This window comes from Acyrthosiphon pisum, chromosome X (genome assembly GCF_005508785.2).
Source record: "Acyrthosiphon pisum isolate AL4f chromosome X, pea_aphid_22Mar2018_4r6ur, whole genome shotgun sequence".
In the NCBI taxonomy this organism is placed as follows: domain Eukaryota; kingdom Metazoa; phylum Arthropoda; class Insecta; order Hemiptera; family Aphididae; genus Acyrthosiphon; species Acyrthosiphon pisum.
In genome coordinates, this window is record NC_042493.1 from 28,865,402 (window position 1) to 28,881,399 (window position 15,998).

The 15,998-nt window shown below is 30.9% G+C and overlaps 1 protein-coding gene across 1 annotated transcript in view; it reads right to left on the reverse strand.

Moving 5' to 3' along the window:
• The window catches only part of LOC100568695 (G-protein coupled receptor Mth2), a 35,376-nt gene extending 20,081 nt beyond the window's left edge, over nucleotides 1–15,295 (reverse strand). The window contains exons 1-2 of the mRNA XM_003242454.4: nucleotides 15,186–15,295; nucleotides 7,975–8,700 (exon numbers count right to left, since the gene is read on the reverse strand). Coding sequence (XP_003242502.2) covers nucleotides 7,975–8,615 — 641 coding nt within the window. The 5' untranslated portion in view covers nucleotides 8,616–8,700; nucleotides 15,186–15,295. The remainder of the gene's footprint in view (nucleotides 1–7,974; nucleotides 8,701–15,185) is intronic.
• Nucleotides 15,296–15,998: the final 703 nt, after the last annotated feature.

A 15,998-nucleotide genomic window follows, 5' to 3' on the forward strand; every position in this document is an offset into this window, starting at 1 on the left:
AAAAGTGTATAAATTTATATACAAAGCTCCTGATATATTGTTACAATATCAGTTGAAAAATATTAAAAAAACATAGGCACAATTTTTTTTTATAAGCATTTAAAGATCAAATTTTGACAAAATTTATCAAATTTTCAATTTGAAAAATTATTTTGTAGTTAAAAATTTATAAAATGTTCAATTTTTGTATCTAAGAATTAAAAATTAAATTAAAAATTTAAAACAAGATTCCACATAAGTAATTAATTCTGTTACCAAAAAATTTAAAAAATACATTTACACAGTTTATTTTTATAGTCATTTTAAGTACAAATTTGGACGAAATTACATATTAAAAACCTAGGATAACTATTTTAGTTATTTTGTTGTGATTGTATAATATTATTCGTGGGTACTTGAAACTTCTAAAGTATACTATTATATATCTATGATTTTACCACGTTTTTTTGTTGATGTATAACGCGTTATAACTTATAAGTACCTAATAGATATTATGATATGATTAATTTGGAATTTATTATAGGTACCTATATAGTCAATTTTTTTAATACCCATAGATAAGTAATATTATAGGTTAATACATAGACTGATATACCGTCTCCGCTCAGAATCGTTTTTCTTATACAGTGATATAATATCATTGAATCCAAATTTAATACTGTCCATTATACAGTGACCCACTTCTAACTACTGTACAGCAGAGCGACATCCACTTACCCACCTTTTTTAATCATATACCGTATATCGTATAATGATTCATTGGTCATTTAATTCAAATATTTTTTAAATGTCTTCGTTTATAAAAAAAAGCTAATTCTGCGCAGGCACAGGTCATAGAAGTGAAACTTCTGCGACATACTTATATGTCGTGGTGATATCCAGTCCTGTAAAGAATACTTTTAAAAAGTACTTGAGTAAATACTCAAATACATTTTTTTTAAGTATTTAAGATACTACTCAAATACTTTTGAAATAATTTTTGTTTTTAAAGTGAGTTTCTAATTATCGTAATATAAATACATAGGTAGTAGGTAATCTAATAGTTATCTAATAGTTTTAAAGGGAATATTGTTATTCAATATTCAATAACTTTTTTTAGAAATCTGGTTTTCACAAACCTTTGGGCTTCGGCCAACACAGAAATACAGAATATTAAATAAAACTATTATTCTATTATTGTAGTTGACAATAATATTTTTCCAACCAATTATTTCGAATAAAAATAAAATGTTCGAAATAAAAAACCAAAGTATTCAATACCAAAAAGTATTTAAAATACCATTCAAAATACTTCATACTGAAAGTATTTAAAAAGTTATTCAATACTTAAAAAAGTATTTGATAATATTTTTTACTCAAATACTTTTACTTAAATACTTTACAGGACTGGTGATATCAATAACTATTAATGTAAAATATACAGTTACTGTCGTAGAGATTTCATTTTTATTATTTGTGTTTGCAGAGAATTGTTTAATAATGAATAGTGATAATATTAATAATAATAATAATAAAAAATAATAATCACTTTAAAATCCATTGCAACCATTTGCACCCATTCCACCCATTCCATTGGCACCCATTGCACCCATTCCAACAAACAAAATTTTGTATCGGAAATCTCAAAGTCCCCGTTTGAGCACCACCCGGGGATGGTCCTCTCCCTTTTTAAATTAGTCAATCTTCTGCCCAAAGGTCTAATCTAGTCTAATCTTATATAATCTGGTCTAATCTAATCTAATCGAATCGAATCTAATCCAGTCTAATCAAATCTAATTAAATACATCTTCACTACGTCGCTAGGCAGGCTGAGACACGATTGAGCATAAAACACCTTTTTTGTGACACGATTGAGCATAAATTGTCGGCGTATCAAAGGAAATTGAAATACAAAATAAAACCAACACGATTGAGCATAAAAAACTCTGCAACGTTGCCATTTTCAATTTTGAACTGTATTATACAAAAATATTTATTTAAATAATTATAATGATTCAAAATATAACATGGCAAAAAAATATGATGTTTTCATAGTCAATATGTAATATACCTAGTCACATTATTCAAAATATTTATAAATCAATAATAGTCTCAAAATTAGTCACATTATAATACAGTATATAGATCTTTTTGCTAATAATGAAATACTAATAATAATAATAATAATAGTTATGACTTATGAAAATAATAAAATCAAAATATTTATAAGTCAATAATAGTCTCAATAGTGTCTGGAACTAATTTATTAATTGATAACATTGTCGATAAAGCTGAGAGGCTCGGCTCACGGCTCGCGTCAGATATCATATAATAATAATTGGTGTAATAATACGTGAAAATAATAAATTACAAGATTTTGGCAACGTGAATTTGGCAACATCGCATAAAATATTCTATGCTCAATCGTGTTGCTAAAAAGGTCTATGCTCAATCGTTTTATGCTCAACCGTGCTTTACCGGCTAGGCAACTACAATGTTATTATAAATAGTTACCGATTTTTGTCTTATGGCTCGTGTGACAAAGCCTTGAAAATTTACTCCCAGCACTCGTATAGAAGTTTCACTTCAAAAATAATAATTTAAGTGAAAGTAGAATGTTTCAAGTAACAAAAGTCGTTTGTAGAGAAATCGTTATATTATGTGTGAGTATCAATTTTATTATTATAATTTTAACTTCAAACACTAATAAAAAATGAATTTGCCTTTACTTCAAATTTTGTTTTGTAACTCTAGAAAGAAAAACTTATATGCATCTTGTTTTAAATTTTCAGGATTAAAATGTTAGTTTTTTTTCGTGGTAAAAGGTGAAACAGCTAGAAGGAACATTAAATCTGAAATTTGGTGAAAATTAATATTATATGATAATATATTATATTATCATGAAACATAATTATAGGTATAAGGTTGTATAGGTATTATGAGATGATTTAGTTGTTGTACATTCAATCAGTTAAACTAATATGATTGAGTAGGTATCTAGACAAAACAAATATATCTTGAATCAAAAGCTCTTGAAACATGATAACATTTTTCTTTGCCCTTCGTCTGGAACTTCGGAGTATTGTAAATGTTTACCAAAAATGTATATTTCTATACATTAAATATAATAATAAGATACAAAATAGTTATTACCTAATAAATACTATATTAAAATTACCGACTAACAATAATATTAGTATAATAAACTTTTATCAAATTATTTTGAACAATATAATTCCCTGTGGGTTCAAGACTTTTTTCTTATTCACGTTGATTAACTCTACTCTCTATATCAAATATGGAATAACCGTTATACTTTTGTCTTTTACAATAGTTATAAAGTAGATATAGTAGAATATGGTGCAGGTAAAAGTAGTCCGAGCTCTATTACTATCAAAAAAATAGGTTAGATATTGATTCAATAATTTAACGAACACAATCGGATAATATAGCATTCAAAACAACAACTATTCATACCTAGTTTTATTGTGTTATGACAAAATACAAAACATTACTGATAACCGTATGCATAGTAAATTTTTGTAACACATAGAGACGGATAAAGATAAATAATATTTTTGATATCAATATAATATTATGTAGATAACAAAATAAATACATTCAAATTGTTGGGTATCAATGACTAAAAACTGGATATTATTAGTATTGATAGGTGAAGATGATTGTTAGCGTGTAAATAAAATATCATCTTTCAAGATCTAACTTATTGAATTAAATTTACTATTTCATACCTAAAGGCTAAAATGTATCATGTTTAGCCTACAAAGCTGAATTATAAAAATATTTAACACTTATTTTATAAATAAATGTAAATAATTGTCAGCTATTTTATCTTGTTGGCCAAAATTTCAAGTCTATGTGACCATATATATAATGTTGTAAAATAACCAAAAATATGCACACTACTGCATAAATGCATAATACTTCTTAACACCATATTATGCAATTTATACTGTTTAAAATAATTTTGGTATTCGGGAGAAGCCGATCAATTCTATGTGTATAAAATACCCATAGACATTTCGTTGAAGAATTCTCATTTCTTTATAATGTGTTTTTTTCGAATTAGTTAGGTACATTTATTTAGATAAACTCAACACTGGACATTAAAGACCTATACAAAAAAAAATTATAATCACATAATATATTAATGTTATGTTAATTTAGTAAGATTATCTTACAAAATCGAAACTGAAAAACATTTAAAATAAAATAGAAGTAGGTATAAAATGGATATTATACATTGTTTATTATAATCTGGGACAGGTTTTCGATTCAAGTTCAAACCAGTAATCCTAGGTTTTCTAACTTATAATATTATATAACAGGGGTGGCCAAACCACGGCTCGCGTCATAGACTTTTGCGGCTCGCATCTTAACGTAACATCAGCCAAAAAAAAAAAAAGTCACATAATATACAATAATATGACTTTTTTTTTTTTACATCTTGGCTCTTCAATTTTTATTAATATATTTGGTGGCTCGCGAGTCTCTTCTCGCTGGCCACCCCTGTTATATAATATATCTACAGACATTTATCGTAATAACCCTCATAATGTACCAGTAGAATTGCACCAAAATTGTTTTAAATGTATTACCATGTTATCTATTCATTTATAGTTTATAATTTATACCAATCATAATTTAATCAGGTGAAACTAAAATAAAAATAATGATAACGAAATTTCAAAAGCTATAACTTTTTTAAAATTGTTGCATATGTTGTGTGAAGCAGCGACCAAAAAGATTGATAAAAATATATTTATCATATCTGCCTATATGGATTACAGCACAAATATTGTACGGTGCCGTCTTTAATAGTAGATTTTTAAATTATCATGTATTTATAATATAATTTATCATGTACCCGTAATACAATTCATACAATTTTTATGACTTTATGTTTGAAAATCTAAAACTAGATTAGCTCAAAACTGACTTACTGAAAACCAAAAAAAGAAGTTAATTGTTAAATTTAAAAAAAAAACATTGATTTAACCTTAAGCAATTTTTGTTAATAATCTACAAATAGTGATCGTAGAATTTTGAAATATTCCAATTTCCAATGTTACTTAAATTATAATATTCTATACTCAATTTAAGTATTTAAATAATTCTTTAGATATTTATAGGTATTTCTAAAGTGTTTTTAAAATGTTAAGATCGATATCTTATGCTAAGATACTTTACAATTTGATACAAGATTCGAAATACATTTTTCTCTATGCAGTTGAAATGTATTTAAAATACATTAGGTGTGCTTAGAACTAGCCAATGAAATACAAAATTTCTCTAAAATATTAACCAAAAATACATTAAATAGACATTGAAGTTAAAATGTATACAACATTAAATATTTAAACGAAGAATAACGATTTTAGTTATTTTATTGTTCTTAATTCAAAAATATTTTTCGTTTGGACTTAAATCTTTTATGTACCTATAATATACATAAACGATTATTCTTATATTTCACTATACATAATGATATTTCAAAATATTTTTATTAATTATTTTATACATTGGGTATACCACAAACCTCACTCCGTTTACCGATCTATAGAAAGTTTGAGTAGACCAAAAGTGAACAATAATATAATATGATATTAACATCAAACATTTACATTTACAGGTATAGGTAGAAGGTATTATAATGCATAATAATAATATAAATTAATAAATATAATGTTTTCAAAAATAACGAATTTAACCTTACAGCAGAACAGTTACTTAATTCCTCACTTCTAACATTTCTACTCGTACTTAAAAACCCACCTCTAACCCTGCAACTTACATAGGTAGCAGCTTTCATTGGCACCCACAGAGGTGCTACCAGTTGACCTGGGTGGGATTTTATCCTGCGGGTGCACTTGGTAGCTTTCATATAAAAACATGATTGGCAGTCCTGTAAAGTATTTAAGTAAAAGTATTCGAATACTTTTTTAAGTATTGAATAACTTTTTAAATACTTTCAGCATGAAGTATTTTGAATGGCATTTTAAATACTTTTTTTGTATTAAATACTTTTTGGTATTGAATACTTTGGTTTTTTATTTCGAACATTTTATTTTTATTCGAAATAATTAGTTGGAAAAATATTATTGCCAACTACAATAATGGAATAATAGTTTTATTTAATATTCTGTATTTCTGTGTTAGCCGAAGCCCAAAGGTTTGTGAAAACCAGATTTCTAAAAAAAGTTATTGAATATTGAATAACAATATTCCCTTTAAAACTATTAGATAACTATTAGATTACCTACTACTTATGTATTTATATTACAATAATTAGAAACCCACTTTAAAAACCAAAATTATTTGAAAAGTATTTGAGTAGTATCTTAAATACTTAAAAAAAATGTATTTGAGTATTTACTCAAGTACTTTTTAAAAGTATTCTTTACAGGACTGATGATTGGAGTTGGGCGCAACATTACAATGACAAAATAAACAGGTAGGTACCATACAACTAAAGGACAAACCCCGTGGATGCTTTCTTCATGTATACAATGTATTAGTCAATATACCTATAATCAAAGGTGGGCAAGCTAATGAAAATAATTAACTCAAGTTAAGTTAAGTTAAGAGGACACAAGATCGATGAGTTAAAAGTTAACAGTTAACAAATTATAAATTTAACTCGATAAGTTAAAAGTTAATATAGAAAAAAATACTAACCTAACTCAGTTTAAAAAAAAATAATCTATTTTTTTTTTAATTAGTATGTAAATCACACAAAGAGTGAACGTGTCTTTCTAGTTTCTAATTTATAAATTTAAAAAAATAATTTTATTGAACTTTTATCATAATGTATACTGCACTGTATATCATTTTACTTTTACTTTACTATTATTTAACAATTTAAACTATACTCATCTCAAATTAATAATTTAACAAATAAATTTTTTTATATCGTATAGCAAGTAAATGTCATAATACATGAAGATGAGTACATGACCTTCATATATATTATAAGTAATATAACATTAAACCATAACAATTGTCAATTTGTAATTTAAAATTATTAATTTTATTAAAAACATTTATAATTGCAACTCGCATAATATATAATTTACAACTTAATAAAATATATTAATATTTAATATTCACAAAACTATGTTATCAAGAAATAGAACAGAAATGTTTGTGTTTTTGTATTGGATTATTTTTATTTTATACTGATATAGTAATATCTACGTATAAACGAAAAATTTCAAAATGTTTTGAACTTGATGGATTTTTTTTAAAATCAACTGAGAAAAGCTAAGTTATTTCAACTGTAAATTAAACTAGTTAAGTTCATAAGTTGATTAGATAATAAACTAACTAGTTAATGCCTATCTTTGATGATATTATATAATATGTCTGAGAAATGTACTGTAGTAACGCTAACAATGTAACAGTAGAATTTCGGCAAAATTGTTTTTCCTATACATTTCTTGATATCATTGAAGTCAAATTTACCACCATGTATTATAGTCATCTATTTTAATTAACCTACGCTACAGAAGAGCGACTCATACTCAGCCAAATTATGTATAGGTAGCACCTTTCATACATAAACGTGATTAGACTTGGGCCCCGTTTTACAATGACAAAATAAATAGGTACCTTTCGACTATAGAACAGACACTATGGATGCTTTCTAGTTTCTATGCATATTGAATTCATTGGTCAATAGCTATAATCTCCACAATACTTAGATTGACATATTTATAGACATCTTTACAAAATATATTGTACCACCCAAATCCCACCCCCTACATTAGGTCTGGCACTTGCCTGACTTATACATGTTCTCGGCACCACTGTGTGTATACACACACATTCTAAATCAATCGGAACAACTACTAACCTCCACCATTCCTACTAGTCCAATAACCACAGTACCTACCAGCTGAAGCTGTCGATACGCTCAGTATAAGCATTATATTATGCTACTTTATATTTATACTTAGGCTTCCGTGGACTTACTCGTCTTCGTTGACGTACATCTGGTCATGGTTGCAGCACTTATTGACGCACGTGTAATTGCCCCGGCCGCAGTACTGGTCGCGTTGACGGCACGTCCGGGCCACCATCTCATCGGATGGCGTCAGGTCGATGCAGTAACCCGGTGGCAACTCGACGGCCGACGGGTCCACCTTCATCAGCCTACGCACCTCCACGGCGGGCACGTCGACGAGCACTTGCTTGTCATCGCACTTTGGCTGCTCATAATCGTAACCCACCATCACCGCATCGGACACGGCCCGAAGTCCGTTCCACAGTCGCTGCATCATCCTCCACCGGTGCTCGTCACGGTCCATCCCGGTCAGTCCGCAAAACCGCACTTCCGGATCGTACTGCTGTCCTGGCGGACAGCACTTCCAGACCTGCACTGCCGTCTGATTGCCATCACAATTGCCGTTGATCGTCTCGATCATGTGGAACGTTCGATTTTTGTTCTGGCAAGACGCGACTCCAGTGCTGCTCGCGACTGAACTACTGTTGCAACAGACCTCAGCGTCGGTGGCTGACCAGTCACTCGTGACAACGAGAAACGCGACGGTAACGGTGAAACACAATCGGACGGTATTCATCGTATGCGCACACTGTTTAGGCGGCGTCGGCATAACCACTATCGTGATCGTCGTCCAACGCGTAGTAAGCAATGTACACCATTCGACGAGCCACCGCCGCCGACCGCCGCGCTCTTACCTATATATTTTTATAAAAAATTAACATATTGGTTTTCGTTGCCTAAATATTATCATATTATTGTGTAATGAATTATCTATATATACCTACTACTATGTAAAATTGTAAAGTATTTTCTACGACCGCGCTAACCGAGAAAACTATTAAGCCAATTTGGCTGAATTTTTTTGCCGTTATACCTAACAGTCTGATGAAGGTTTTAGTAACATTTTTGTTAATAAAAATAAATATTAAATAAGTTCTTAAAAAATTAAAAAACAAAGCTAATATATTCTTATATAAAAAATAGGCCTTTTTTTTGTTCCAAGTTTGTGACGACACTATTTATTATTTTTTTTACAGAGTTGTTCTAAATACCTTCCAGCGTGTCACCACGTCGCCTGATTTTTCATTTTTTTTTTGTTGGAGGGGAGGGAGAAGGGAATCTATATATTAACTCACTCACTTGTCGCTGTATCTCAAAAACTACTCTACGTACGTATTTGGAATAGAGGTTACAGTAGAAAATAGTTTTTATTAATTATCGGTTGCCATTGCTTATTCCGGCAGATCATGTACAAGATAGCAAAGGTGAAAGAGTTGTCTTTTGTCCGCCATCCGACGTACTTGGATTGACTACCAGGGGGCTGAGTTGCACTTACTGCAGCAAGTCACACCCAAAAGTAGTTGAACAGTCATCATTTTTTTATGAAATGGGTTTTTTATGGGCAACGATGAACGGAGTGAACGGGTTCAGCTATAAAAATATATTAATTATTATTCATACCGCTAGAAACATTCCAAAACGTTTTCATTAACCGTCTTTTATATTTACTTGCTGATCACATTAAACAATAAAATTTGAATAAAAAATTATACATATCATCGTCCGAAGGCCAAATCACGGGAAAATCTGTGACAGGTCGGCTAGTTATTTATATAATATTTAGACTTAAATAAAAACACGAGATAACTAATCAACGATGCACCATATGGAATGTGGGGTGATCCAATATACATAAACATATATACGCATTAGGCATATATTTAGGTACGCGCCCTCGTACACACTCACGACACATGCAAAGTATAAATAATATTCAACACCTCTCCGACCAGACGTTTTAGTCCAGTCAATAGGGCTCCAAAAAAGGCGTTGCCTTGCATTAAATACTAAAGTTTTGAAACTTGGCAAAAAATTTCATCTTGGGGCCCTGTTTGACCAAAAAAAATGCGCCATCCCTCCGAGGTCCGCAACCGTCCACCATCTTGGATTTTAGGGGAAATTTTTCACTTTTTTACGGTTTTTTTACAATATCTCTAAAATTATTAACATTACAATAAAAATTGTTTTTATAAAAATTAAAGATCGTAAAATTTTCGACAAGAAAGGCTTTATACATTTTTAGCTTAAGAGTAATAGATTAGCAAAAAAGTACATCCGCCCGTAATAGAATGTGGCGCCGGCGCATCGCGCGCTATATAATGACGTATATAAATATAATGCAGTGTATATATTACAATGGCGGCGCGAACTATTTTCATGAATGGAACAGCAACACGTCCATTTGAGCTATACCCAGTACCCACCCACCCCTAAATTTGTATTAAAATAATACAAATACACTGTGTTATTGTTAAGTGTCTAGACATTATATTACATTTAGTTAGTGACTGTCACACCGTCCGATACGTTGTCTGTGTTATTAGTACCGTAACCACGCCAGTGTGTTTCGTGTTTTTTTAGTTTTTTGAGTTATTCATTATACCATTAAATACATGTTTTATTTGTGACGAAGGGTTTACCGAGGGTAATGGCGTTATAGTAAAACGAAAACGTATAATAACGTTTTTAAATTCGAGTGTCATTCATAAAGACGGTAAAGCCGATGTTATAAAATATCTCGAGTCCGTTAAAGTACATGAAGAATGTCGAAAACAATACGCGAGAATTGATCGATATACTCCGCAAGACACTCTTGACCAGCCACCAGTTCGTTCACCCGTTAAAGCCAAATTGCGATCTAAACTAAACCAACATTTAATTTTAAAGAGTCATGTTTTTTTGTGAAAAAAAAAATTGATGACGCATTTTTAATAAATGAACGGAAAAAACCTGCAAATAAACGTTCTAAAGAATATAATGTCCGAAGTTTATCGTCACGCGAAAAAATATTAGGGAGGGCTGTAGAACGAGGTGATGATATTGGAAAAACGGTTTGGAAAAGACTTATCAGTGAACCAGATCTAGTATCCGCGGAGAACATTTATCATCATGATTTTTACGTAAGTTTTTTTTTTATTACTGCTTCTTCGGGACAAAAAAGAGGACAACCAAAACAGGAAAATATATCTGAAGCTATGGATACTATTTTTGATTTTATTGAAAATAGTGAAGAATGTCAATTTTCAATTTATGATTTAATTGACCGACTAAATGGATATAAACCAGACGTAAGGACTGTGAAATCGAGGTTAATCGAAAAATATGGCAATAACGTTATAATATCTGAAAATTCCAACAAACAGCCTATATTGTGTTTGAGATCATTTGGCGATAAACTTTTATATGAAAACTGGTATATCAATAGAAATACGGATGCTCAGGAAGAACGTTTGCGAATTATTAGTGCAGCTGCAGAAATAATTAGGGAAGATCTATGGTCACAGCTTCATGAATGTTCATATTACGAATCACCTATTGATTTTTTAAAGAATGTTGATAACATAGGCGTGCGCAGCCCATTGTGTCAGAGTGGGCCAATGATACTTGAAACAAATTATTTTAGGTGTTACAATGTTATCTATAAAATTACATTAATTTACTCACCGGTCATCACCCACTGTTAAATTTTTAAGGTATAATATATTATAATATATTTTTATTCATAAGTAGGGCTAGGATTTATATGCATTTGCAAATTGATTGGTTGTGATATATGTCCACGATTTACCTTAAATAGAACCATTTTTTGTTTGCATATTTTATAGAATTAAGAGAATCTTGTTAATTTTGTTGATATAAGAAAATCAAAAACCAAAATGCTTATACCACTGAATAAGACAATACAGTTATTTATATGATCTAAGTTGCCATATCTATAATAAGTATGGTAAAACTCGCAGGCTGGGCCACGGACCACCTGACCCACCCCGTGCGCACGCCTATGGTCGATAATGTTGTACCCGATTCCCTAAGAATATTTTTAGAGAGTATAATTTTGAAAAAAAAAGTCACAAAAAGAAAAGATCGGAAAAAGTATACTGCGATTGCACATTCAATAATGTCTGCAATAAGGACTAAGTCATCGGCTTGTGGCTGTCGGAAACAAGGGATGAAGTGCTCTGTTGCATGTAAAACATGCTACGGTGAATCATGCTCAAATTCTCGTATCGAAATTCAACCAGATGACCAGTTTAGCGATTCCGATTCAGATCACGAAGACGTAACAACAAAAAGTAAAAAGCGGAAAAAAAGGAAATATAATTAAATTTAGAAAACTGCAAATACAATACTGTTTAGTAGGTATTAATAATTTGTTTTATTCAGTTTCAGTGAAAAAAAAAGAAATACAATTTTAAAATCTGTATATATTTATCAGATATTTTATCAGATATGTATCTATAATATTTTTTTTGTTTTATATTTTTCAATAATGTTTTTAAAAACAAAATAATATATTTAATAATATTTTAAAATCATGTTACTTTATTTCATAACTAATTCCGATGCATCTCAATTTCATAACCATACAATAGGTACCTATAATGTATATAATATGGTATTATATTTATATAGGTACATTTCAGTTCAAAATATTAACATGGATATTTGTACCTACATTTACCGTACTATAATAAACACATGCCTACATTTTCATACGGTACCTATCATAGAGTACCTATCAACTAACTTTAATAAGTACCTATTACTGCATTGACTATAAATACTAGTATTTACAATGATTTTATTTAAAAGGCGAAACAAAAAATGATAATCGTTTCACGTTTGTAATTGTTTAGCTGCTGTTGATGATAATGAGTAGATAATAGTGTATAAAACGTGCTAACGTGAATTTATTAAACAGACTCATCGAGAGAAATCGAAAAAATGTTAAAACATAATAGGTATAATGAATAATTATAATTTACCTTATTATTTGCTCTACGAATGAGTACTATTTTTAATTATAGATTTTTGTCTCAACTAGGATTTTTTTTATTTAAGAATTTTTTTATTCAAATTAGTTTTTTATTTATTAAACATAGATTTTTGTGTAAGGGGCCAAGTACAAAATATGTTGATAGCTTTTAAAGTATGGAGTATAGGAAATGCAATAAGTGTGTTTCAAATAGATGCAAATTAGTTGCAAACTTTTGGCTTAGGTTTGTAGTAGATCTGATAAAGTTTGATAGTCGGATAGTTGTTCTTCAAGCAATAGTAAAATTGGTTGTGGTTACTCAGACACTAACTCAAGGTGGTTTTACATAAAGAGTGAGGGGATGTATTGAATTTCAATTGTCCGAGCAAGCGATTGACCCAAGTTGGTTTAAAAATAATGTGCTGTAAGATTTGGTTAGGTTAAGTAAAAATGACAGACTTGATATAAGTTTAAAACTAAATTTTTGGGTAAAGTTGTTGACGTATCTACGCAACTATAGTGGGGTCCTGATAACATAGTCCGCTATTTGACGATGTGGCTTAGTCCAGTGTTTGGAAGGATCGAGTTCCGAAAGGAACGGATTCCTGGAACGAATTCATTTTTAAAGAACAGCATGATGAACGAATTCCTTTTTATAAAAAAAAGAACGAGAAAATGAACTAGTTCTTTTTTTTAAGGAAAAATAACAAAATTGTTCGTTCCTTTCTAGTTCCAATAACTTACACAGATAAGTAGGTAAATAAAAATTGAAATTAAGATATATTTTTTTAATGTGTATAATATAATATATTCCTAATTAGTGATTGTTATCGAGTATCGATGTTAAGACAATCGACATACGTTAGCCAAAAATTTAATTTTGAAGAAAATGTCAAAATATATTGCATTGCATAAATACCTACTTGTAGTTATATATTATAAATACAAATTAAAAAAGTATGCATAATACGAAAAAAAAACATTAATGATTAATAAGAATTTTTATTTTATTTTGAACTAAAAAAGGAACTTGTTTATTTTTCAAAGAAACGACAAAGGAACGAAGTCTTCTTTTTTTTAAGAAACAAGGAGCATAACGAATTCTTTTTTTTAAAAAAAGAACGAGGAACGGAACGAATTCCTTTTTATAAGGAACTTGGAACATAATGGTGATGATAAATTGCATTGCTTAGAAAGCTGCATTTGTTGGGTAAAAATACTTAAAATTTTAATACAAGGATCATATTATATTGTTATAATGATATTTGAAAAGTATACAAGTTATACAAGTTCCCTCAAAATTTTCTCTACCTTTATCATCTTTTTTTATTTTTATTTTGAAAACTTTATTGCACTTTTTTACAAACCATGTAGGACCATTGCAGGTATATATCATTATATAATATTATATGCAAATAAAATAATGTACTTGAAATAAGATAAGTAAAAAATTCATCGTTTTTCCTCAATCGTTATTATGTTGGTACCATAGACTTATATTATGTGTTTCTTTAATATTTATTTACCAGCCAAATAAGTCTACAAATCATAGTAATGAATTTTATCCTTGGCCTATAATAGGTACATGTTTTTTAAGATTATAATATAGTTACAAAATCGAAACTGAAAAATATTTAAAATAAAATGACGTATGTACCTACTACATGGATATATGTATATAAATTATAATCTGTGACGATTCAAGTTCAAACCAATAATTCCAGGTGTTATAACTTATAATATTATATATTACCTATGTCTACAGAAATGTATTGTAGTAACCATCACAATGTACTAGTAGAATTGCGCAAAAATTGTTTTAAATTTATGACCACGTTATTTATTAATTTATAATAAATATAAATTCCATTGACCCCGTCATTGACCCGGGTGGAATTTTATCCTGGTGCACTTGGCAATTTTCATAGATAAACATTAAACATGATTGGACTTCCGAAACATTTTACAATGATAAAATAAACAGGTACCTGGCCACTATAGCACAAACACGGTGGATGCTTTCTATGCGTATCAAATTCATTGGTCAATAGCTATAATCTTCATAATATTTAAGTATCATAATATTATAGGCATATTTACAAAATATATTGTACCACCTGACACCCAATTCCTAAAATAGGTCTGGCAATTACCAGACTTGAACCATGTTCTCGGCACCACTGTGTGTATATACACAGTACACACACATCCGAAATGTTGCCAATTAGGACAACTCCTAACCTCCACCAATCCTTTCCCGCCAAATACCCGCGGCACCAGCTGCAGCTGTCGATACGCTCGGTATAACAATTATATACTATTTTATAATTATACATACTAGGCTGCGGTACATGGTATACTTACTCATCATCGAGGACGTACATCTGGTTACGCTTGCAGCACTTTTTGACACACGTATAACCGTCTCGGCCGCAGTACTGGTCGCGTGGCCTGCACGTTCGGGCCACCATCTCATCGGATGGCGTCAGGTCGATGCAGTAGTCCGGTGGAAACTCGATGGCTGACGATTGGGCCTCCATCAGCCCACGCACCTCCACAGCGGGCACGTCGACTAGCAATTGCGTGGCGTTGCACTTTGGCTGCTCATAATCGTAACCCACCATCACCGCATCGGACGCCTCCTGGAATCCGTCCCACAGTCGCTGTATCATCCTCCGCCGGTAATCGTCGTCGTCCGCACCGGCTGGTCCGCAGAACCGCACTTCCGGATCGTACTGCTGGCCTGGCGGACAGCACTTCCAGACCGGAAATGCCGTCTGATTGCCATCACACGTGCCGTTGATCGTCTCGATCATGTGGAACGTTCGATTTTTGTTCCTGCAAGTCTTGACGATGTCTTCGCCGCCGTTCGCTACCAAACTACTGTTGCAACATATAACGGCGTTGGTGGGCCACCAGCCGATCGCTACAACGAGAAAAGCGACAGTGGCGGCGAAACACGAACGGACGGTATTCATCGTGTGTGCACACTGTTTGAATTGTCTTTCGTGACTGTCGGCTGCGGCGTATGTCTGCAATCGAGACCGTTCGACGCGCCGCCGCCGCCGCCGCGCCCCGACAGCCGCACTCTTATGAAATATTATACAAATACGATATATTGGTTTGCGTCGGCTAAATATATTATAATATTATTGTATTATGAATTATGATTATTAT